The 26917-nt window shown below is 39.1% G+C and overlaps 1 protein-coding gene across 3 annotated transcripts in view; it reads left to right on the top strand.

Moving 5' to 3' along the window:
• Positions 1-26917, top strand: part of CTNNA1 (catenin alpha 1) — a 160166-nt gene that overhangs the window by 119998 nt on the left and 13251 nt on the right. For all 3 annotated transcript variants that reach the window (XM_049785990.1, XM_049785992.1, XM_049785991.1), the window contains 2 exons: positions 8649-8741; positions 24091-24247. In XM_049785990.1, coding sequence (XP_049641947.1) covers positions 8649-8741; positions 24091-24247 — 250 coding nt within the window. The remainder of the gene's footprint in view (positions 1-8648; positions 8742-24090; positions 24248-26917) is intronic.

The raw sequence follows: 26917 nt of genomic DNA, 5'->3' as shown, positions 1-26917 counted from the left end.
TCTGGAAGTTTTACTTATTGCTTTAATAGAAATACTTTCCCCCAGACCAAATAAATAGTATTAAAGGGTTATGCTTAAAATAGGGTTATCACATAAAGCTGCTTTAAATTATTGATAGTTTCTGAATATTATTAGGTATACCACCTTCTGTAAATGTTGGTTGCCAGAAAGTTAGTGCAGCCTTTGCATGTGACTGTCTTTCAGTTTGATCCCTGATACCACAAGGTCCTTTAAGTATTACCAGTTGCAGATCTAGAGACTCTCACAGGACCATCCAGGTAAACTGGGTCATTTCATAATTGTAGAGCTTGAACTCCACCTCTAGCACCCAACTGGCCTATTGACCAAGAATTGCTGGGAAGGGCACTTGGACCTCCTGAGCATCGCTTGAGAAAGCCAATGAGATCTTATGTAGTGCTTACTTTGGACATCCTGCTGTGGATATGTAAGATTAGCTTTAAGAATAAAAATCCAGGGCCAGAGAGATAGCATAGTGGTAGAGTGTTTGCCTTGCAAGCAGCCGATCTAGGACAGATGATGGTTCGAATCCCAGCATCCCCTATGGTTCCCGTTGCCTGCCAGGAGTGATTTCTGAGTGCAGTACCAGGAGTAACCCCTGAGTGCCACTGGGTGTGACCCAAAAACAAAAACAAAAGAAGAATAAAAATCAGATTATTTGGCTAGAGATTTTAATAGGGGAGAATCTATGTACATTCTCCAAAATATCTGTGTTATCTGCCTATTGAATCTTTATTAAATGACTCGATATGAGGTGATGTGATTTTAGTTTTGTTTAGGTTTTGGATCATACCTTGTGGCTGCTCCTGGCTCTGCTCAGAGCTTATTCTATATGTGGTGTTCATTATCAAAATGGGTCAGCTATGGATGAGACTAATTTCTTAACTTTTGCACTATCTCTCTGGGCCTTGACTTATTTTTTTACTTGAAAAAGTAAACAGTAGTGTATTTCATGAGATTGCTGGTAACTTATATTGTTGAGTATTATTTGGACCTTTGCCTTACATCACTCACATGGAATCTGGAGCTTCTCTATATGGTATTAAAGCCAGATTTCTTCAGTGAAATGTGTGTAGATTGTATATGCCGAAGACAGGAATGAGGACAAGAATTCATGGTCAGTATTGATGAGTTGGGGAAACTTTACCATCTTCTTTTGTTTTGGAGTATAATATTTGTTTTGAAGGGCATGATACCTTTTTATATATTTTTTTATATTTATATATATTTTTATAATGTATATATATTATATATTTCCCATATCAGATTTATTATTTCATTGTATTTTTCTTTCATTTCAGTGTAATGAGGTAAATATTTTTTGTTAGAAATAGTAGCCTTTTGCCAATAATTCAAGACCTTTTTTTTTTTTTTTTTGGTTTTTGGGCCACACTCGGCGATGTTCAGGAGTTACTCCTGGCTGTCTGCTCAGAAATAGCTCCTGGCAGGCACGGGGAACCATATGGGACACCGGGATTCGAACCAACCACCTTTGGTCCTGGATCAGCTGCTTGCAAGGCAAACACCACTGTGCTATCTCTCTGGGCCCCCTATATTATTTTTAATTGCTTCATTCTTTGCCCTACTCCTTTGGTTATGAATAGCCTAACATTTTTCCCTTTATAAGTTTGCTCTCTTCTGAGTTCTTTCTCAGTTTCATGAACTGAATATGAAATAAGAAAAATGTCATACATGAACTTGTGCCCATAAAATGTATGTATGTTTAGTAACCCTTCTCCTTAGCCCCAGACATTCTAATTGAAATGAACCATTTAATATAATAAATTTATCAAAAAAGGTAATATTTTGTTCTCTGTCTTGTGAATTTGGATCCCAAAGTAAATGTGTGCTTTTGAGCTGCAGCACCCCCAAAGTATTTCCTAATTACCTAGAACCCCATAGGGTAAGACTTTATAAATGTGTATTTTAACTGCAAATGGACTGATCTGCATTATAACTTTTATTCTGTGGTATCTTGCTTGCTATGCACGTTGAAGTGGCCTTGAAGACTTTCTATTAAGAGTAAACACGGATCTTAGGTGATCTGCTTGTGACTTTTTGAGTAGTTTATCAACACTTGCCTATAATACTATTGTTCAAGACTAGAATTTTTGCATAAAACAGTCAGGTGTTCTTTGGACGATTTCTGACCTTGGAATTCAGAAAAATAAAAGTAAGCATATTGAACTAGATCCTCTAATATTTTAAACGGTCTCTAAATTTAGTTGTGTGGGACTGTGAAATAAGTGTCTCTCATGTACTGTTTTCATTGCCCTTAAATAAGCTGTCTTGACTGAATGTATCTAGTAAAAATTTAGGATAGACAAGAGAGGATACTGGTTGATCATTGTTCTTTGAGCACCAAGATTTTTTTTTCTTGGAACATTATTAGGAATGTTTAAGGAAGTATTTCTCCAGTTTTGACCCTGTTTAAGAAATAGCATAGAGGCTGGAGAGATAGCATGGTAAGACGTTTGCCTTGCATGCAAAAGGATGGTGATTCGAATCCCGGCATCCCATATGGTCCCCCGAGCCTGCCAGGAGCAATTTCTAAGCACTGTCGGGTGTGATCCAAAAAAAAAAAAAAAAAAGAAAGAAAGAAAGAAAGAAAAGAGCATAGCCCCTGTCTCCTCCCCACTAGTTCTGACAGGTTAACGTTTAGATGGGGACTTACTTAGGTTTACTTTAAGATTTTATCAGGACATTTAGATAAAAAAAAAAATAGGGGACTTTAATTAATTTAATATATAAATAGGGGGCTTTTAAGGGATCCATATGGACTATATATGAATTGCAATTTCCATACATGAGTTTTGATATGGTGCTGTATTTTCTGGTGCAGGGGAAGAAAATGATAGAACACAAACTTGTATACTTTTTGTCTTTAGAAAGGAGGAATTGGATGTATACCTGTTTTTTCCCCCACGGAAAATCAGTTTATTTTAAAATGTAGTTCTTAACAGGGCTTTTATATACGAATAGTGAATAACTGAATAGAGTCCTCAACATTTTGTTTTATTAATTTGTTTGGATGTTTGGCCACATCGAGTGATGCTCAAGGGCTTTATATCCAGTATGCTGTTTTGAGGACTTTGTGGTCAAAGGATCAAACCGAACAACCTATATGCAAGACATACCACAAATCCTTTGAACTCTCTAGCCAGCATTTCAATGATAATGACAGATTTCACCTGATATTTTTTCTTACTTTTTTTTTTTTTTTTAAAAGACAAGCTTGTGATAGACAGTTGCAACTGAGTAGAGATCCAGACATCTGCAATGTGACAAGGGGTCTGTTCTATCCTTCTTTTTTTTTTTTTTTTTTTTTTTTGGTTTTTGGTTTTTGGGTCACACCCGGCAGCGCTCAGGGGTTACTCCTGGCTCTATGATCAGAATCCCTCTTGGCAGGCTCGGGGGACCATACGGGATGCCGGGATTCGAACCACCTTCATGCTATCTCTCCGGCCCCAGTTCCATCCATCCTTCTTGTAGCCTCCAGCCTCCCACTTGACAGTGTAGGATGGAAGGGGGCTGTGAATTAAGGGTTTCTTTATAATCATTCCAGAGTCACTTTCTTAAGTCATATTTAAAAAAAAAAAAAAAAAGAATGTTCCGCCTTTCTCATTTTTTTACTATGAGTTACTGTGTACAGAACTTATGTTTAGCTATAGTTCGCATGACTTGATGTCTTTTATAGTTTTCATATTACAGAAATTCCTTAGTTTTCCTGAACAATTTTTTCAGTTTGATTTTGTATATTTCTAACTCTTTTTAGCAATTTTATTTAAAATAGTACCAGTTCTACTTTTCTCCTTGAAGGTCTATTTTAATCCTTCTTAAATCTGCCTAGTCATTTTGAGTGTTTCCCTCATCTATACATTATTTCTTAACATACTTTCAAAATTCCAATTGTGATCATTTGCATATCTTCAGTTTAGTTATATGGATATGGATAATTCTAAAATATAATATATCCCCTCCCAAAAGCCTCAAGTTTTATTGAGTTTTTTTGTGGGGAGGCATACCCAGCAGTGCTCAGAAATCACTCCCGACAGATTTGGGGGGAACCTATGGGATGCCTGGATTGAACCCAGGTCAGTCTCTTGTAAGGCAAATGCCATACCCACTGTGTTATTGCTACAGCCCCTATTTAAGTTATTGTTTACAAACCACCCACTTAAATTTTCTAAAGCCTTGGTTTTGTTTTGTTTTTTTCCCCACTGAATATATAGAACTATGCAACTATTTACAAAATTCAGTTCACACAATCACCCATGTGTGCTTCTTTTTTCAGGAATATAATTTGTTCCTCTCAGTCTCTTTATTTTATTCTATTTTATTTTATTTTGGGCCACAGCTGACAGACTCAGGGCTTACTCCCTGGCAGTGATCCAAAGACCATGAGGTGCTGGGATATGAACTGGAGTTGTCCGCATGCTAGTCCTTTTATTATTTCTTCAACCCCTATTTTGTTTCTACTAAAATAGCCGACACGTTTTCTAGAAGTAGAAGAAATGGAAGATTAGGTCCCTTCTTCATTTCCCCTGTTAGTTTAGAAGTAATTGTTGGAAATTTTTAGTAGTTCTGAAATTTAGAGTTGGGATTTCTTACTTTGTGACAAAGAGTTTTGACTTGGAAGTTAATGTTAACATTTTAAAGAAAAAATATCCAGTGATAGTTTGACTTAGGCCAAGTAACAGGTAATATAGGCATTGAATTTGATTTATTCAAACCTACTACTTATACTTAGGTCATTGTGACACTACTTTTACTCGTTTAGTTTTTGATCCACAACTCAGGCGGTGCCCAGGGCTTTTTTTTCTGGCTCAGGAACCACTCCTGGAGGAGCTTGTCATGGATGCTGGGAATCGAAACTGGGGTCAGCTGCAGCACCTTACCTGCTATACTGTCTCTCTAGCTTTCAATACTACTTAAAAGCTCCCTTTCCTATTTTCTCATTGTTTTACTCCCATAGTGGGTATAGACTGTTAAAGAGAATAGTTATTTATTTATTTATTTGAAATAACTAGGAAATATCTTCTTCCAGGATATCAGAGAAGGGAAAAATGAACATCTTAAGCCAAATATAAAACCTGGAGCAGTCAAACAATTTGTGTTTGAAACGAATTTGACCTTTATTTAAAGTCATCAGCATTATGTATGATAGAGGAAAAAATTCCATAAAGAGATATTTTCCAGCACAAGACTTTGTTTTATACATTTTATTTAAGAAAATGTAGTTTGTGATAAGGTGGAACTACACTAAATGTCTTAAAAATAGCCTTTTCTGTCATATACAGAAGCAGCTACAATAGACTTGACACAGCCTGACTAAGAATCTTTATCTCCAGATTATAGAAACTTGGCTCCTTCCAAAAATAGAAAAGGGATTCCCTAAGGGGTGGGGGCCAGCAGAACGGACAACTAAACAACCCAGGGCTCCTTTTTTATTAGGGAATTCGAAGTTTTCTGCAAGATCCAAAATTGATACGGCAGAGGAAAAAGTAAGGTAAAAGAGGCCTTTATGCTTTCACAGCACATGATCTCCGTGTCAGTCTTCATTTTACCTCTTGGATAAGCGAGAACAAAGATGTTTAAGTTGTTAATGTGCAAGTTACTGTGGTAACAGAAACATAAAAATTTATTCCCAGAATAAAGCTAGAAATACTGCTCATCACTTTATGAAGCCACAACTCTGCCAGGTTCTCTGTGGAAATTAGCCACCCTGAGTTTTTTAATTTAAACATCAGAATCTTCCATCTCAATGAAAACTATTATCCTGGATTTCTGGAGCCCAGAGGATCTTTAGGAACACTGCAACCTTTATTCCTTCTACTCCAAGCTTCTTCTATAATCACGACTGGAACTAGTAAATGGGCTGAACCTTTCAGAAAGCTGTGATTGTGGTGTTGTTATATTTGCACATTTGCCATTGTTAGATGCGTGTCCCTGGAGGGTGAGTTGAAACTTATTCATCCGGACTAGACTGTCAGTGACAAGGTGTCTACTTCTTTCTGCAGGGCCAAGCAAGGCGGCCTCCTGAGGAGCACAGTGTAGGGAACATTATTGCATCAATAGTACATCAGAAATGTTCTTAAGGATATGTTTTCAAATACAAATCAAGTCTTTGTACTTTGTTTATTGGTATTTGAATCAGGAAATAGGAAAGATAGTTTGTAGACATGATTCATTTTAGCTCTGAGCTACAAACTATTCTTGCTAAGTATGATAACAAGTATTGACTGCTATAATTATTTTTATTTCTTATTTTTTTAATTTTCCTGGATTTTTTTCCTATTTAAAAACCGGGAGAATTAAATTGAAATTGATACTGTTTCTAATAGTATATAGGCTGAATGCAGAAACATTTTGCTAGGATTTGCTAGAATTAGCATGGACCTGAATGATAGAAGTAGGTAGGGGGATTTCTACAGGGGTCTTTGTTCCCAAGCTACTAATTCTGCAACTAACCTCAAATTTTATATTTGTATTTTCAGCATGACTTCTTAGGGTAGTGAAGCAATCACTAGAAGCTGTAGATTTGTAGAGACATCAAATTTAAGCATTTTCTTTAAAATGTAGCATCGTTATCAGTACACAGTTGAGGAATAATGTTTTCTAGAAGTTCATATTCTGCAAAATTTACGGTAGGTTATGTTTCATAGTGGTTTGTAAGCATCGAGATCTATAGATGGGCTGGAGACATGGCTCAGTTATAGAATGCATGACTTGCATATGTGAAGCCATGGGTTCAATCTCCAGCACCAGCAGAAAATAAAAAGCAGCAATCAGCTTTGTAGATTATCATCATCAAGAGAGGTCCTATTGGCTCAGGTTCAGTTGACATCAAAGCAGAATTGTAGTCTCTAGGGAGTATTATTTCTTTATGTGATTTCCAAGATTTCTGAGTATTAGATCTGATTTAGTTTCAGTTTCCCTGTATATATTTCATTTGCATGATTGGGGTTTTTTGTTTTGGGGTGCTTTTTTGTTTTGTTTTGGGGCCACACCTAGTGGCACTCAGGGATTACTCCTGGCAGGCTCGGGGGACCATATGGGATTGAACCCAGGTCTGCAGCATGCAAGGTAAATGCCTTACCTGCTCTGCTGTCGCTCCAGCCCCTACATTATCATTCTTTTGTTTTATCTAGTGATTAAGCGTCACAGGGTTCTGGTTTTTAGCGCCTTAAAGAAAGCTGGTAATTCTTACTTATAACATTGCAGACAACAACCATAATAGTGTATAGTTTTCTTGTGTATTTATTTGCTCAAGTTGGGTGGGTTTTTTGTTTGTTTGGTTTTGGTTTTGGGGGGGGGGTGTTGTTTGTTTATGGTTTGGCCCACACCTGGCTCTGCTTAGGGCTTACTCTTGTCTCTGCACTTGGGGATCTTGTGGCAGGGCTTGGGGGATCATATGGAGTACCAGACATGGAAAATGTGTCTGCTGTGTGCAAAGCAGGCCACTCTACCTGCTATACTATCTCTCTAGCCCCTAAGTTGGGTGTAAAAGTGCAAATCAAAGGTTATTGTCATTGACCTTGTTTGCTAGCTTTTAAATCCTAGGACTTTCAATCGCCTGTGCCTCTATCATTCATAACTCAATTTGCAACAGAGGAGAAGATGTGTTTCAGCACCACATATTCAATTGGTCCATGGTATTGCTAATGGAATTGGCAAGCTATTCATTTAGGAATATGGTTAGTGAACACAGACAGAGCAGTCTCTACAGAGCAACATTCACAGCACAGACAGCTTCAGCAGAAGAAGGATGACACAATTTGGAGAAATTGTTTCTGGTTACATGAGCAATATCATTGAGATAGTTGGATAGGAAGGTAAAGATTTTAGTTCAAATGAAATAGCATTGTTCGGAAAAGAGACCAGCTGTCAGCTTTTAGAGAACCCCATTGAAGGACAGTTTTAACTATAGGACAACATCCCTGTTTTCTGTTTCTGATGATCAGGGCCTTGGGTCCTTGATTCAAAAGGGGCTAGGTTGATTTTTAGGCTACTGGCTCTGTACTCAGGAATTACTCCTGGCAGGCTCGATAAGGGATACTAGGGATAGAACCTGAGTCAGCCATGTGTAAGGGGCCTAGGTTAGGCCCCTTTATGTAGTCTTAATGATTTTTGTTTGTTTGAAAAAGAGCTTTTTGTGCAGATTAAACTAATCTTTTCGTAAGCAATCATTTTCCATAAAATGAGACCAGCAATGAGAACTTTATTTCCTTCAAGAACAGCTGCAAAGTATATTTGTATATGAGAATATCAGTGGTTCTTTTTTGGTGCCCTTGGTTGCTTAGTTTTTCTCATATTACTGCCTACATTGGGGGCAACCTCTTCCTGAAATCCTTGTGTTCAACCTATATGGGCTTGAGCCCAGGTAAAACCTGAGTCACAGGCTTTGAAATTTTTTAAGATTCTGCGGGTGTTTTTGTTAAGAGTCTATAATTTCCTCAGCACAACATCAGAAAAATTGCTTCATAAATTCATATCAAATCTGTAAGAAATAAAACATTATTGATGGCTTCTGCCATTTGTTCTGTATAGATGGTGAGGAAGAAAGTATACGTACATCTGTGGTCAAAGGGGAAACTCTTATAAGTTCTTTATTTGATTTTCTTTTTTAGGTTGCCAACTTGGCTTGTTCGATCTCAAATAACGAGGAAGGAGTAAAGCTTGTGCGAATGTCTGCGAGCCAGCTTGAAGCCCTGTGTCCTCAGGTAAAGAATGAACAAACTAATGTCTAAATTACCACCTAGGTGGTTATTAGTTTTATTTTTTAGGATCTTAGAAGTCTTGGAGACAGAATCCTCACTGACCCAAAGTTCACAGAGTAGGAGATAGTTTAACAGAAGTGACTTCCACATAGCATCACATTTTAATTTCTTGCCCTTCATTAGAAATGCATAATGTGGGGCCGGTGAGGTGGCGCTAGAGGTAAGGTGTCTGCCTAGCAAGTGCTAGCCAAGGAAGGACCGCGGGATCCCCCGGCATCCCATATGGTCCCCCCAAGCCAGGGGCAATTTCTGAGCGCTTAGCCAGGAGTAACCCCTGAGCATCAAACGTGTGTGGCCTGAAAAAAAAAAAAAAAAAAAAAACTAAAAAGAAATGCATAATGTGGGGCTGGCAGCAGTAGGGCGTTTGCCTTGCACGTGACTAACCTAGGATGGACTGCAGTTTGTTCTCCCAGCGTCCCATATGGTCCCCTGAGCCAGGAGCAATTTCTGAGCACACAGTCAGGAGTAACCCTTGAGCATCATGGGGTGTGGCCCAAAAGCCAAAAAGAAAAAAAAATGAAATGCATAATGTTGAGGGAGGGCAGAAATGTGATAGTCCTGATACCACAAGTTACCCTGCAAACCAAGTAGAATGACAGTTACCCACTTGTGCTTAACTCTTGCCTGGTATTGGAGCCGGATGGTAGAAAGAACAGATTCAATAGCTTTAATCCTAGTTACTAAGCTAGCCTAGGACAGACCGTGTTTCGATGCCAAGAGCAATTTCTGTGAGCATAGCCAAGAGTAACCCCGGTGTGGCCCAAAAACCAAAAAAGAAAAAAAAGCTTTTTAAATTTAAACACTATGGATACAAGGTTTTTTTTTTTTTTTTTTTTTAATAATATAGCCTTCCCCCCCTCACATTGTTCATACAGTGTCTATTATCAACCATCACCAGTGCACACTTCCCACCACCAATATCCCGTTTTCCCTCTCACCCTCCCTGATACCCTTTCCCTTTCCAGCCTGTCCCACAGACATTCACTCTTTCTCTCTCTCCCCCTCCCTCCTTCCCATCTCCTCTCACCCCCTCCCCTCCCTCATATGCAAATCAATGTATTCCCTTTCAGCACCCATTTTGTATCCAGAGTGATCAGATCCAACTATCACAGTAGCTTAGAACTTCCTCTTGTTTCTTAGTGCCTTGTTGGTACACGGGCAATCAATCTAGATTAAGTGTCGTGACTTTAAAGGATCCTGAAGCACTTCGAACAGCGATTGGTGTCAGCTACCCCCATGGGTACTTGCCTCCTGTGAGGGGATGATTCTCTCTGTGTGGCCTATCTCTCCGTCATTATCAGACACGGGAGTTTCTGAGTGACTTTTTTTTTTTTTGTTTTTGGTTGGAGAGATTACCTCTCTGATTTCCCAAGTAGATGGTGCACATTTACCTCTTTCTAAATGTCTTACCAGATGGCAGTGACTATAAATAGAGGGAAATAAAACAAAGAAATGGGAGTAATAGAATAAAGGTCACAGAAAATGAAGTTTCCGTGTTATATTTGTGTCTAACTTTAAAATACAATGTAAGGGGTCAAGAAGATGGCTCTATGAGCTGGAGTATATATTTTATGTGCGGTAGTACTGATTTAGTTCCCCACAAGCAACAGCCTGGCAGTAGTCCTTGAGCAGGTAGGTCTCTGGGTGTGGACTGTCCCCTGCTCCAAACATAGAATTAAGATCAAATATACAGGGGACAGGAGGAAAGTACCGGGCTGACCATGTGTTTGTCTCACATCTTTCTCCAAACACTTATCAGGTGTAGCTCTCATGGTCCTCGAGCCCTCACAGTCAACAGTTGACTCAGGGCTCTAGAGAACAACTTGGAAAGCTCCATTAAGTTAAAATAAAAGAAAAAACTGTGAATAAGTACTTTGGATTTTTTTCATATAAGTTAAAACTTGAAGCTACTGATTAAGCCCATTTATTAACTAACTAGTGTTGAGGGCAAATGTTCTTCTCAACCTGGTGGTTTAATTGCCCACTGAGAATTGTATTATCTGAATATTGGTATAGGGTCATTTGTTCACATTATCAGATGGATATCACTTGGTCTTAATCCGGTCATAAAACCTATGACTGACTGGCAAGTATATAGTCTATGAATGGAATGGGTTGAATAACCCCTGGAAAGTTCATGGATAACACAGTGGAGTCAAAAATTTGGCATTTTCTTAAGTTTGCCATTTTACCCTATCAGCACTGTTTTTAAATGTCTTTGCTTCTCTCTTAGTTTTGAAATGCTTGAAAAGCGACAATGCTTTCCCTATTGACTGAAACAGATGGTGGCATGCGCTGATCACACCTTCCCAGGGTATTTATATAAATGATCTTAAAGGCTAGGGGAGGAAATCAGCTGGGGAGCGCCTAGTATATCCTAATAAACGATGGTCTGCATAAACCAAGTGCGCCTCGGCCATGATGGACAGGCTGTTTTGCACCACAGAAGACGTTTCTCCCTTTTCTTTGTCATTTCCTTTTAGATCACACCTTAAAGGGATTGAGTTTATGTAGCATGTGCTAAGATCACACTTAGTATACATTTTGGATACAGTTGTTTCTCTGGTTGTAATTGCTCTCCCAAATTCTCACCTAGGCTTATTCTACCCTGGCTCACACACACAAAAAAAGGCTCAACAGGTTGGTAATGGAGTGGGCATTCGGTTTTATGATAATGACCAAGCAAGCAATAGAGTCCATGCCAGCTCATAATTGTATAAACCTCATTTTAATTTTTTCTTGTTAGAGCTGCACCTGCCAGTGTGCAAGGTTTACTCTTGGCTCTGCACTTAAGAATCTCTCCTGTTAGTGTTTTGGCCACCCTATGTTGTACCCAGAACTGACCCACAATCAGCTAGTTGCATGCAAGGTGTTACCCTTATACTGTCTTATTTGACCTCTTCTTTTTTTGGGGGGTGGCTTTTTGGGCCACACCCTGCGGTGCTCAGGGGTTACTCCTGGCTCTGTGCTCAGAAATCACTCCTGGCAAGCTCAGGGGATCATATGGGATGCCAGGATTTGAACCCGGTTCTCTCCCGGGTTGGTAGTGTGCAAGGCAAATGCCCTATTGTATTGCTGTGCTATCTCTCCAGCCCCTTCTTTATTATTTTTAAAGAAAAATCACCTCTTCAGATTTTTGTTACATTTCAATTTTAAACAGTCACTAACTAGTTAAAAGTTTTATCTGTAAGGTTAGGTGAGTCAGTCGCTGGGAACTGAATCCAACTTACCCTAGCTTTCATATTCAGTGGCCTTTTTTGTTTTGTTTTGTTTTATTTTGGGTTTTATTTTTGGGCCATATTCACAGGTGCTCAGAACTTACTCCTGGATCTGTATTCAGGGATTATTTCAAGCAGTGGGTCAATTAGGGGTGCCAGAGATTGAACCAGATTGGGTACATGCAGGCAAGCACACTATCCATCTGCTATAGGATTGCTGTAGCCCCTCAGTGATCCTTTTCTTGATTTTTTTCTGCAGCAGAGGGATTTGAATGGAGTCCACTAAATTTAGCCTGGGCAGTGGTTTTAGGCTCTGGGCTTCCAACCTTAGGTATTTTCTTTTCAATAAACAAATGCTACACAGGTCAATTAGGAAGCTAACAAACTTATTAACTAGACTAGTTAAGTCATTTGCAAAGGCATTTAAGTTGATGTTTAATGTGTTGTAGCATGTAGATAAACAATGACTACATTAAAATGTATGCTTCCTTTATTAATGTTACCTTTAACTTATTTATTTTGGGACCTTCCAAATAGTGCTCAGAGAGCGAGGAGCCACTCTTAATAGCATGAAGCCTGGCAGGTCAGGACTAGAACCTTGGGATTCAGTGCTACTGGGGACAGTCAGGGTCACTGCAAAGGTTCTAAGGCTTCCAGGGTTACAACTGTGAGTGCTGGTAGGGATTGAGCTGTGGTTGGGCTCCTCCTTTGCCTGCCCCCTTGTCCCTTTGGCCTAAAAGGGACTAGGTTTTAAGACTAACTCTAGCCATAAGTATATGTGTCTCTATTATGAGTCTCTGCTAGTAGTCTGTCTAAATGATGGAGTGAAGTTTATTATTTCCCGTATCTTCTTTGCACTTAGGCTACTGAGTTCAGGCAGTACTAGCTCTCTGCTCAGGGTCCCTCCTATGCTTTGCTGCTCCCCCCTTTTTTGGTCCTGTCTTTTTTTTTTTTTTTTTTTTTTTTTTTTTTTTGGTTTTTGGTTTTTGGTTTTGGGCCACACCCAGCGGAGCTCAGGGGTTACTCCTGACTGTCTGCTCAGAAATAGCTCCTGGCAGACACGGGGGACCATATGGGACACTGGGATTCGAACCAACCACCTTAGGTCCTGGATCGGCTGCTTGCAAGGCAAAACCACTGTGCTATCTCTCCAGCCCCTGTGTCTTCATTGCTCCACTTTGGAGGGGGGAAATGGCAGGCGGAACATTGGAGGAAATTTCTTAACCAATCTTTTCATTTTCCTAATAAGTTAATCAACTTTTAGAAACAGGAAATTCTGGTATAGAGCATTAACTTTTTAGTACCTAAGCATTTAGAATTTAACCTAGAAATATTTGAGTAATTATAATTGAGCTGAGAAGGAATTAACTTGAATGTGTATTTTGTTTCTTGGAAGAAATGTGTGTGTGTGTATGAGAGAGAGAGAGACAGACAGACAGAGAGAGAGAGAAGAGAGAGAGAAGAGAGAAAACAAGCAATGTCTATTAGTATGGATCAGAAAGTAGACCTGTTCTTTCCCATCATTGTTTCTCTTATGACCACACTAGTCACAGATGTTCAAAAAGCAGACCAACCTCCATCTGCGTAAAGAACCAGCCAGCTTCAATCCCATGTTTTCAAAAGGGGGGAAATTTTTTCTGGGATAGTGTCCTAATCTGTATCCCATATATTTCTGTCATTGTTTTTCTTGTAGAAATGCTTGAGTCATTCATGGAGTTAAAATTTTTGCTTTTCAATTTACTTTGTGCAGGCTGGGAAGGTGGGGGCAGGGGGAGGCCAGTAGGGAAGCTCAACAGGCTGAGCTCTTGCTTTGTATGGAGGAAGTCCAGGTTATGTCTTTGGCACTGCATGGTCCTCCTAGGAGAGAGCCTGGAATACCCCTGAGTGCTGCAGGCTATAGCCAAAAAAACAAAAACAAAAGTCTGCCAACAGATTCCTGACATTTTGAGTTATTAGGTTTGGAGGCGGTTCTTTTAAAATTAATTTTTAAATTGAGATATCAATAGTTCTTAATACCATCAAAGTCATTCTTTATGGATTCTGAGCTAGTAAACCTGTTCCTCAACACAATCCCTCCACCATTATGTATGGTCCCCTCCCCCTCCCTGGAGGAGGGCATTTCAGAGATTCTCTCTCTTAATATTTTATTTGTCTTAGTTCATTATTTAAGTATGAGCACTGTACATTTAAGGTAATACAGCTAGGCACTTTAATAATTCATGTAGTCTCATTTAATGCATGACCTTTATTGGAAATCCACATGAAGGTGAATTAAAGTATTTAAAAACCACACTTCATTTACATTTTCTTTATTCTCTCCTTTGTTGTACTACTCACTAAATTAAGAAGTAACTTGGGAAATTGTTCTTCTGTCTTCTTAAATTTATCTTCCATTTTGCTTCTTAGTCACTTATACCATGGGAATGCTGATCATTTTCTTGCTGACAGACTTGACAAGCATCATATTACCACAAGTCCAGCCAGGGCTGGTCCACCAGTGATTAGAAAATATATGACTCTTAAGAGATCTTCTAGCATTCAAGTCACACAGATCAGTGTAGCCCGAAGCCTCAGCTCTTACTCATCTGTTATTTCATAATCATAGAACCATCTATCTTTGAATCACCTCTCTTTGCCATCTTTGATATTCTCTAATCTTTCCTTACAAAGCAATTTCACAGGAGAGCTCAAAGGAGATGCTTCTCACTAAAAGTTTCTCTCAGCATTTTCTGTATTTCTTCCTTCTGCACATACCTCCCTCCACCCACACCTCTCCTATCAAGGTCTGTAGGACCAGACTTTAGAAATATTGGCTTCTGTATTTATTTTAGCTTGTTTCCTGGTTGAGTTTGCTTTCCATATCATAAAAACTAAATACTTTCTTCTGTTTATTTTTTTTAATTTTATGCAATTAGTATTAGTCCATCTTTAAATGTTTGGGGGAAAATTACCAACGAAACCATCTGGACTGACATTTTCTTCATGAGAAGGTTTAGCATGCAGAATTTGACTTCATTTATAGATAAAAGATACTTAGACCAGTTGTTCATTTTTGGTGAACTTTGGAACTTGCATTTCTTTAATTATTACTTCATTATTTTTCTCTTTATGCTTGCTTTAGGCTTTTTTTTTTAATTATTTTTGGGCCACACACGATGATGCTCAGGGGTTACTTCTGGCTATGCGCTCAGAAATCACTCCTGGCTTGGGGGACCATATGGGATGCCGGGGGTCGAACTGCGGTCTATCCTAGGCCAGCTTATCAATTACCACTTGCACCACTGCTCCGGCCCCTTGTGCTAGGTTTTATTGTATTTTTAATCAGTTTCTAAGGTTAGAAGCTTTTAGATAATTGATTAGAGAGCTTTTCTAAGCTAACACATAAACATTTGGGACTATAAATTTCTCTCAAAACACTGCTTTAACAGCATCCTACAAATGCTGTAACAAATTGTTACATTGTATGATTGGGTGGTTGAACCAAAGCTTCATTGAGAAAGTGATGTAAAGGCAAAGGCCTGAAGATGCCCCAGCAGATCATAGACTGTGTCTGTAGGGAGTATTTTATGTGAAAGGAACCTTAAGTGTGTTGGTTTTAAGGAAAGGGATCAACTATCTAATCAATATCTTGGGTAGTGAGGTTTTGTGTGTGACTCAGTGAGATGGGAAGCTGTTTAAAGATTTTAAAGTAGAGGATTGGCATGATCTAATTTAGATTTCAATTTGCTTTCTTGATGATAGAAGGAGAAAGACCCTCCTAATAATTTGTGCCAAGAAGGGTAACAGTCTTCTCAAGAAATCCCATTTCTTCACTCCTGAAACCTAGGAATATTTTACCTGTTGTGGCAAAAAGGACTTTGAAGATATAAACTAAGCAACTATTGTTGGCTAGACTTTGCCAGATTATATAAGTTGGTTTCCGTTATTGTTACAAGGATCTAAGGAAGCAAGAGGGTCAGTTAGATGATTATGAAAACAGGTTGGAATGATGTGCCATAATCAAAAACTCTGGGCAGCCTCTAAATCAGGACGTTGTAAAATAAGAGAATTGAATTTCTTTTCTATATCCTCCAGAGCACAGTTCTGCTGACACTAGATTTTAGCCCTGTAGATCCATTTAAGACTTCTGATCTTTAGCACTGTTAGATAATATGTGCCCTGCTGTGCCAGGGATTTAATCCATGTCTTCTTACATGTTGAACTATCTTCCACACTTGTTTTAGGCACAGCTCAGTTTGATAATCTATGACAACAGCAATAGGAAACTAAAAAGGATTGATATTACCATCCAAGCAAGAGTTGACCCTCCTTCCTCTCCATTCCACTTCTCTCCCAACTTCTGGATATAATTTGAGCTCAAGAGTCTTGAAGAATAAGATGTCACAGATTTTTATTTATCCTTAAATTTTATACGGGGTTACCCCTGGCTCTGTGCTCAGAAATCACCCTTGGAAGGCTAAGGGGATGCCGGAAATCGAACCCAGGTTCATCCTGGGTCAGCCACTTGCAAGGCAAATGCCCTACCACTGTGCTATCTCTCTGGCCCTGTCACAGATTTTTATACTCAGAATAGCTTGGGAACGAAATAAGGATGGGGGAGGGGAGGTGTTTTTGTTTGGGTACTTCCAGTTCTGTTCTGGATTGTCTGTTGCTCTAGGCAGTGCTCAGGGGACCTTGTGGTGCCAAGAGTCAAACCTGAGCATCACATGTGAGCCATCAGCCTCTAGCCGGTTGCTTTCTCCCTAGCCCTAGCTTTCTTTAAGTGAGAGGGAACAAAAGGAGGAAAAATTCAATCTTGAAGCATTAATATAAAGGATGTATACCAGTAGGATAGTTTGAACAAACAGGAAAATATATTTTAAAAACAAGCCAACCTAGTTTCCATCCCCTGCATTCCATATGCCAAGAGTAAGATCTGCACTGCCAGGTGAGGCCTAAAAACAAAACAAAAAGTGAATTAGGGCTGAAGATAAAATCCAAGGGTTAAAGTATTTACCTTACATGCAGTTGACCCTAGCTCATCCTTGGCACTGTTTACAGACCCTGAGCCCAGACTTGTGAGAAAATCCTGAGCTGTACCCCCAAACCAAAATTAATTTGATGACTTGGGCCAGAAAGAACAGTGGTTAAGTGCATCCAACACTAGCACGATCCCCAGCACCTGAGCAGCACCAAGAGCGATTTCTGAATAGAGTTAGGAGTAAGCCCTGAGCACTGCCAGGTGTGTACCCCACTGTTTGTTCCTTGACAGAAATAAATAAAAGGGAGGAAAATTAGAGACTTGAATGTATGACCTGAAACCATAGACATAAGTGATGAGATGAACATCATTGACTTTAGAACTGTATTTGGAGATTCAGCAAAAGAGAAAAAAAGCAAGAACTCATGTAATTCAGAAACCAAACAAGGAAGGCAACCTGATTGAAAAAGAGAAGATCAGAATGGAGGGTCCAGAGCAATCTTGCAGCAAATAGGGTATTTGCCTTGTATGCAGCTGACCTAGGTCCAATCCCTAGCTCCCCAGATGGTACCCTGAGCCCTGCCAGGAGTGATCCTTGGGTCAGGAATAAACCCTGAACACTGCTGGGTATAGCTCAAGAAACAAAAAGAAAATGGTCTGAATAGATACTTTTGTTTTTTGTTTGTTTTGCTTGTTTTTGTTTTTTTGGTTTTGGGGTCATACCCAGCAGTGCTCAGGGGTTACTCTTGCCTCTATGCTCAGAAATCGCTCCTGGCAGGCTCAGGGGACCATATGGGATGCCGGAATTCAAACCACCCTCCTGCATGCAAGGCAAATGCCCTACCTCCATGCTATTTCTCTGGCCCCTGATTAGATACTTGTTTAAAGAAGAGTTAGAGATGGCCAAAAAACCTTTTATCATTTGTAATCAAGGAAATACAGATTAAAGCCACAATGAGGCAACATCTCATTTTTATAAGAATGAACTATTTTTTAGGGTCCGAGTGATAACGCAGCAGTAGGGCATTTGCCTTGCACGCAGCTGACCCAGGACAGACCTGGATTCAATCCCCAGCATCCCATATGGTTCCCCAAGCCAGGAGCAATTTCTGAGTGCAGAGCCAGCGGTAACCCATGAGCATCATCAGGTGTGCCCCCCCCCCAAAAAAAAAAGAAGAAGAATGAACTGTTTTTTAAAAGATAAAATAATTATTGGTGAAGTTGTAGAGATAAAGGAACTCTGATGTACTATTGGTGGGAATGTAAATTGGTACTGCCAATAGTACAGGGATTCCTCGAAGATGAAAAGGGGGGGCAGAGAGAGTAGAGCGGTAGGGTGTTTGCCTTGCATGCGGCCAACTCAGGAGACTGTGGTTTGATTCATGCATCCCGTATGGTCCCCTGAGCATGCCAGGGGTGATTTCTGTGCACAAGACCCATGAGTAACCCCTGAACTGAACACCCCTGGGTGTGACCCAAAATCGAAAAAGAGGGAAAAAAAGGAAGAAGTACATTTAGGACTCTATAGTAAAATACTCTACTTCTGGATGAAAGATAAGTGCACTGCATTTTTATTGTAGCTCCATTCACAATAGCCAAGAACAGTAAGACTCCCATACTGTCATCAGTGGATGAATGGATAAAGATGTAACAGTAATGCACAGTGTGGTGGGGGGGGGAAGAAAAGAAAAGGAAAGAAAGGCAGGGTTAAGGATCAGCCAAATAAAAGGCAAGTGCTTTAACTCCTGCATTCAAGTAAATACATTAGCCCTCCTACGTTTAAACATGAATTATTCACATTTTAAAATTATAGTGATTGTAGTGTGTTTATAATGATGTTGGCATTTAAGATCTTGGTGTTTATAGTTACATCACTGGCAGTACAGTGCCCAAGACATCCCCACACACATTCATAGTTGTTTCTCAGGAAAAAAATTAGTCAAATTTTGTTGCTTGAGTTCTGAGAGGTTTTTATTTGTTTTTATAGATTTGGTTCCACATATATTCTATGAATTGCTTTCATGGTAATCTGGCATAGGTCTTCACACATAGAAGACAAGTCCTCTTCCACAGAGAGTATGGCTTGAAAAATAATTCTGTTACCTTTCTAAATTATTATTTCCATTTCTCATTTCATTGACTAAGCAAGGTCTTTGCATTATTATTTTAATAACAAGTATTCTAAATATGACATACTGACACACTGATTTTTTTAAATAAAGGATGATTTTAACAGTATTTTTTCATCCCCAACACTGAGTATTTTAAATATAATATATTGGTTTTTAAAATAGTACTTCTTGATCTGTTGTTCTCCTGATCAGTAAGTAGTGACCCTCTTTATCTCTGATCACTTTTTTTTTTCTGATCACTTTCTTGAGGTTGATATAAAAATGGCTATCCCTGCTTTCTTTTGCTTCCTATTGGCTTGAACAATTGATTTCCATTCTTTTATTCTAAATCTATGTCTATCCTGTACTTTTAGGTGTGTCTCGCAGACAGCAGAACTCCAGTTTTTGTTTTGTTTTGTTTTTGTTTTTGGGCCACACCCATTGATGCTCAGGAGTTACTCCTGGCTATGTGCTCAGAAATTGCTCCTGGCTTGGAGGGAGGACCATATGGGACACTGGGGGATCAAAACACAGTTCGTCCTAGGCTAGTGCTTGCTAGGCAGACACCTTATCTCTAGCACCACTGCTCCGGCCCCCAGTTTTTGTTTTCTAATCCAACCCTCTACCATGTGTCTTTTAATGGGGAAGTTTAGTCCATTGACATTTAAGGAGATTATTGACAGAGAGGGCTGTTGTGCAATTGTATTGTGTGGGTTGGTTGTTGTTACAATTGGGTGTTTGGGTTGTGTAATTCATCTCTGAGTAGTTCATTTAGATGCAGTTTGTTTAGTGTGAATAGTGCAAGTTCTTTTATGTTTGAGAATTTTTTTATTCCTCCCTCTCATATGAATGAGAATTTTGCCAGGTAGTGGACTCTAGGTTGAAAGTTTCTTTCATTCAGTAGTTTAAATATGCCATTCCACTGTCTTCTTGCTTGAATTGTTTCAAATGTTCCTTCCTTTGTACTTGAGGTTTTTTTCCTCCTGCTTTAAAGAATTCATCTTTCTTTTTGTTTTTTGTTTGTTTATTTGTTTGCCATTTGGATTACTGTATATGTTGGTGTTGGTTTATTAGGGTTTATTTTATTAGGGACTCTTTTTGCCTCTTATACCAGAGCCTCTTTCCAGAGGGTGGGAAAGTTTTCTGCTATTATTTCCCTCACCACTTGTTCTTCCCCTTTCCCTATTTCCTCCCCTTTCTGGTATATTCCTACAATCTGTAGATTATTTCTTTTGTCTTTTTTCATTTAATACCTAACCTTTTCTTCCAATGCTTTACCTCTTATTTCCATATTGGCTTCTTTGTCATATTTTGTTTGCAGTTTTTCTTCAAATTCTTCTATGTGATTCTCCAACTGTAATTCTGCTATTATGGCTTGCTAAGACGATTTTTTATTTTCTCTAATTTTGTTTGTATGGATTCTCTCATCTTCTGTAAAAGTTCTTCTTTGACTTGGTTGATTTGTTCACCTATGGATTTCTTGAACTCCCTGGCTAGAGATTCCTTGATTTATATTGCCATGGCTTTCATTTATTGGGCCTGTGTGTTTTGGTGGACTTGGAAACTTGCTAGGATTTCTCTCTATATCCTCAGCTGCTAATGTCTTCCTTAGTTTTTACCCACATTTCTTTGCATTTGGTGACTTGGCTTTTAGAGTGTTCTGCTTTGGGTCTCAGCCCTCCTTTGTCACCTGTGCAAGGGTCTGGGTTCCTTCTCTGGAGTGCGGCCCTAAGCAGCTATGATGGCGGTGGTCGCTGAGGTTTGGCCACGCCCTCAGGTCTCTTCCCTCCCGTAATAGTGGCAACCCACCACTCAAAGCCTGTCTGCAGGTCTCATCCCTCCATTACCTGTGCCAAGGTGCAGTCCTCTCACTGAGCCTCAGCCCTCACACCTGTGCCAGGTCAAAGCCTGTCCTCCCTCCCGTCACCTGCACAAAGGTGCGGGTCCTCTCTGTGCCTCAGCCCTTATGCGTGGTTAATGGTGGCGACCGCCCCGGTCAGAGCCTATCCTCTATCCCCTGGTTTTTATATATATTTTCATTTGGGGGGGGTTTTACACTGGTGGCGCTCAGGGTTTACTCCTGGCTCTGTGCTCAGAAGTCACTCCTGGCAGACTCGGGACCACATGGGATGCCGGAATTCAAACCAGGGCCCATCCTGTGTTGGCACCGTGCAAGGCAAACACTTTACCACTGTGCTATCTCTCCAGCCCCCCTCCCCTGGTTTTTAAAATAGATGATTCTAGAGTTTCACCACTAGGTAGTTATCACTGATGATTATTTAAGTATATTAAGTATCTTTTATTCTAAGTTTACTATGAAACATCAGAAATGAGTATTACCAACTATCTTTTGTAACCAATTTTGTAGTCAAAAATGGAAAAGTTAACTGTAGACAGGATGCTTTTCTTTCATTATACTTAACAAGATAAAATATATTATAAAACAAAGAGATCTATTTTTTCTTTGTAATTGGAAATTATACCGATATTTAAAACATATACTTACTTCCCTGCCTATGTTTAGTTGGGTCTTCAGAACATTTTTTTAAGCCAAAAATTCCTAAAGGGTCTAACTCAGCTGTGACTCATTGGTGCATCAGTGAACAAATGAGTTAATGAAGAGCCTAGTTCACAGTGGTGGAGCATATGGTAGAAAATGAGTATCAAGAAAGAAGAGGCAAAGAACAAGCTTTGAGATGATGAAAATATGGGAGGACACATATAAATTATAATTCAAATGTGAAAAAAATATTGGGAAGACCCCAGGTTGCTCTGGGGAGTCACTTTAACTCAAGTTGTAAGCAAACCCTTTAAGCCCTATAGTACTCTTCAGCTGCCAAAACTCATGTTCTTTTGAAAATGTGCACTGTGAGCAACTGATACCTGGACTAGTATAGTCCCCTATACTTCAAGTTTTATGATTGATTAAAATGGAAGAAGGATAATTGCACCAGTCTAGGGAGTATGACTCTCTGCTATAGTAGTCTTTGGGGGCTTAGTTGAGTATCTTTAGTTTGAGTATCCTTCTCAAACCCTGCTAGTGGATGGTGAACTGGACCTAAGACCTTTATGAAAAATTGTTCCAGACCTCCAGGTTGTGTATTCAAGTACTTCTATGTCCTGTTTCTCTGCCTTATCCAGATTTTCAATCCAAATCATTTATTCCTGGTCTTTTTTTTTTTTTTCTAGGTCACTTTTCTTTAAATAAAGACATTTATTTCTAATAATTCATAAGCATCTTGTACCTTCCTTATATCTTGTTTCTATCTTAGGCCATGAGCCACAAGAAAATGCAAGTTGAAGCTATGAGTGATTCTATCATATCAATTAGCAGGGCATAATTTTTTTAAACAAAAGATAATTAAGTGTTGGTAAAAATCACTGACATTGGAAACTTTGTACTGGTTGGGATGTGAAGTGGTGTGATTGCTTTGGAAAAGTGTACGGCACTGACCCAGAAACTTAAACAGGACCTGGAGATAAGATAGTACAGGGATTAAGGTGCTTGTTTTGCACTGCAAATAGGCCTCTGAGCTAATAGCAAGGCATTTCTCTCCCTCGTCCCCCTCAAAAGAAAGAAAATAAAGCATAAAAGTTGTTTAATGAATATAATACAGCTGTTACACTTATAATTATATACCTGAGAGTAATAGACACAAAACATGAATGTCCATAGCAGCATTGCTCTTAATACCTCAAAAGTGGAATTAATTAACATATGCATTGACATTGATAAATGTGATATATCCCTATGATGGCACATGTCAATAAAAAGAAAATGAAATTCAGTATATATACTATAGCATAGAAACATTTTGTGTAAGAAGTTAGAAAAATCTACAACTAATAGAATCCCTTTTATATAAAATGATTAATAGGCAAATCTGTGGAGACAGTTAAATTAGTGGTTGCCAGGGGATCATGTTATGAAATGTTAAGAGGGGCAGGAAAACAGTTCAAAAGATGGCAGGCCCTTTCAGTCCCTGGCACCACATGATCCTGCAAACATTGAGCTGTATGTAGCCCCTGAGCACAGCAGGGGGTGGTTTTCTCCTCATCCTCTAACTGCCACCCCCCAGGAAAAATAGGGAATGACCACTGATGGATATGGGCTTTTGTTTTGGAGAATGGAATGTTCTAAAATTGACTGTGCTGGTGGTTATACTGGGGGAAGGTCATTAAATGGTAACTTTGTGAATTATTTGGCATGTTTTATGGGAAATTATTGTTTTATCCTTTCTGTGCTGTTAAGTAAAATATGTCTCAACGAGATCTTGGAATTGGGTTACAAATAGATTTTCACAGATATAATCTATCAAGAACTGAAAGTGCCAAATGCTTGTTCCATTTAGACATGCAGTATAGGAGTGATATACATCTATATGATGAAATAGTATCATGTTATTAGCACATTAAATGATATGGAGAAGTATTTAAAAGGAGAAAGGAAATAGGCAGTTACGTAGTATATAATTCTAATTGTGCATATATGTATATAATGTTAAAAATTGTAGAATTGAGGCCTGGAGATACAGGAAAGCTGCCCTGCCCTGTATCTCATATGTTACCCTTCACACTGCTAGGAGTAAGTCCTCATGGGTGTGGCTTCCTCACTCTATAAAGTTGTAGAGTTGCTATTAAAATAAAAATAATCAAATTAACTAAATTATTAATAATAAATCATATTGGTAATGATTTGATAAATGTATTAATTAAAAGGTGCTTTTAAATATTTTAATTTTTATTGTCCATAGTTTCTTTACATTTATATTTTTTCATTGTTTTCCATGTATATAAACATGTATATGTGTGTATATGTATATACCTATTTACTCTTGTTTATTTTATCTTGTCAATACCATAGTACACCATGTGGATTCATGTGTCTTAGTGAAATGTGGAGGAGATAAAAACCATAGCTACTACGACTGACCAAATTGTCCCACCTATTTTATTTGCATGACTTGGAAAGAATAAACAGTGAAATTTAATCTTTCTTGCAGGTGATCAATGCTGCGTTGGCTTTAGCAGCAAAACCACAAAGTAAGCTGGCCCAAGAGAACATGGATCTTTTTAAAGAACAGTGGGAAAAACAAGTTCGTGTTCTAACAGATGCTGTGGATGACATTACTTCCATCGATGACTTCTTGGCTGTCTCAGGTAATGAGCTCGCTCCCCAGAGAAGCATGTGAGGATGTGCATAATTACTTTTGCCTAAGTTACAATAATGGACAATCAAAACGCCCCCAAGTCTGGACAGGTAAATTATTCTAGCAGTAATACTGTGCTGGCTTTCATTAATTCAATAAAAAAGGAAAAAGACTCCCACTAGTAGTGGGAGATGGGACATGTCTGCATCACAGAAGCATGAATTCAAAAGCTGGCTGGCAGCGTTTTCCCTATTTGCATTGAATAAGGTCTTGGAACAGCTACCTGTTCTGCCTCATCACCATCCACTTCTCTTGCTGTTATGTTTAGGAAAAACATTGACCTGTGTCCTGATAGATACAAACCGTGGCTATTTGTTACGAGCCTGTAAAACATAGAAAATATTCACAGCATTATGGAAAGCTTCTCTCCCCTGGCCCCCTCCTCAGAAAGCTTCTCTCCCTGGCTCCCCCTCTCAGAAATGATTATTCTTTAACTGCTGGCTTTTCACAAGACTTTGTTTGATACATAGATAGAAAACAGAAAGGAAGTATTTAAGTGCCATTTAATTATGAACTTGCAAAAAAATAAATCTGGTTATTCACCTCACAAAAAACGGCTGATTTCATTATATAAACATAAACTAGTAATGGCATAGTAAATTGCATTTATATAGAAAATATCTGTCAACTGCAGCTCAGTGTTTATCACACAGAGATAAATTTCAATCCATCCTCCTAGGAAGGTCTAAATGCAATCACTATGTTACAGGGCCTCTGCTGCCTCTGGCTGCGGTGCTTACTCTCTGAAATGCCAGGCTTCCTGAGGCCAGTGGCTGTGGGCACAATGGGCAGCCGGTTTGCAGGGCTAAAACTATCCGTCACCCCATGGAACCACAGACTGAAGCATGGGAGATGTGCGTGTCAATGGGGCTTGAAACAGAAGCAGGACCTAAGTACATGCACAGCACAGTCCTCCAGCAGTGACCTATATAGGATGACAGTGTGTTCCGCATACCAATGTTCTCTCTCTGCCACTCTCCCTGGGATTGGTAACTTAAGTCTCTTCTTGAGGAAATGGGGAGCAGGAAACTGCAAGAACAGGGGGCAAAAACACAATACTATAGGACCACCAAATTCCAGGTGCTGGTACTTTAAAACGAAACAACAGCAACAACAAAAAACCCAATTGCAAGCATATCTTTCCAGGTGCCAAAAATGCAGCAATGGCTTTTTGGGGAAATCTTGGTCTTCTGTTGTTTTTCCCAATGAAGTACTGAATTATTCTTTTTCATAGGTTTAGAGAAAAACATTCTACCTTCACAGCTCACTTTTAAGCAAACAGCAAATTCTGAAATCTAAAATGAAAGCCCCCTCCAGAGATAGATAGGTGCTCCATTTTTAAACTTACTTTCTTAAATATATCTTAAGATATACTTTCTTAAGTATATTGAATATATCTCAGGTTTGGTCTCAAGGGATTTTCAGTCCTTCTTACAGAAAAATAAAATGCAGTAGAAGAAAATGTACCTTATGCAATGTTCATTAAATCTTAGAACAAAGGGGATTCTGCAGTAGCAGTTAGTGGAATCAGGTAATATCTTTAGGGTATGTGCCATAAGACAGAATTATGGTAAAATAAAATGAAAAAATTTAACAAATATACTTTCATTTGGCATTTTCTATTTTATGTGAATATTTTAAAATAATGTCTAGGGGGCTATCAAAATAATACAGTGCTTTACAAGTGGCCAACTCAGGGTTTCTTTGTTTCTGTTTTGGGGCCACATCTGGGGACGCTCAGGGGTTACTCCTGGCTATGTGCTCAGAAATCGCTCCTGGCTTGGGGGACCATATGGGACACCAGGGGATCTAACCGTGGTCTGTCCTAGGCTAGCATGGGTAAGGCAAATGCCTTACCCCTTGCGCCATTGCTCTGGCCCCCCAACTCGGGTTTGATCCCCAGCATCTCATATGATTCTCTGAGCATTGCTGAGTGTAACCCCGCCTCCCCAAGAAAAAAATCACCAATAATAATCCTAAAAAAGCTATAAAGTTAAAGTTTATGGAAAGCTTAGATAGTTTATATTTAGTAAATAAAAAGATGGGACAGAACAAAACATTTTGGGTATAACCAAGGCTCTATATTCACAATTGCTCTGGCTTTGTAGTATATGCTAGGGATGTGTAATGATGGGAGGAGGCTAACAGATGCTTGTTAGATTTTTCTGGATTAGCATTCAGACTTCTTTATACCTAAGGCCTCTGCCACAAAAAGAGGATATAGATGGCGGGGCCTGGAAATAGCTCCACCTCCATTGACTTGCAACTTTGAGGCAAAGTATCTGGAGCTCAATTAAGGAACCCCCATCTCTCATATAACCACGCAGGCATCATTAGTCCCAGTCTTCACTTTTGTTCAGTTTGTAGGTGTCATCTGTGCAGGTTTTAGGCAAGATCCCATATCTTGGCCATTTACAAATAAATCTGCACGACAAATTTTATGCCTGAGGGACACAAGTCAGTGGGTACATAAGCAAGAGATTGGGAGTTGCAAAGCAGGGTTCAGCATAGGGTCTTAGCTTAGGTTTGGTGTGTTCCTGAAATTTTGCCAGATTGAAATGTGCTGCTTCACTCTTGGAAGTTATTTCCTACTGTATTCTGGGGTTTTGTGACCAATAGG

Source organism: Suncus etruscus, chromosome 14, assembly GCF_024139225.1.
Source record: "Suncus etruscus isolate mSunEtr1 chromosome 14, mSunEtr1.pri.cur, whole genome shotgun sequence".
Taxonomy (NCBI): Eukaryota; Metazoa; Chordata; class Mammalia; order Eulipotyphla; family Soricidae; genus Suncus; species Suncus etruscus.
The sequence above is the reverse complement of the archived record's forward strand: the minus strand, read 5'-3'. Positions and strand labels throughout refer to the sequence as shown.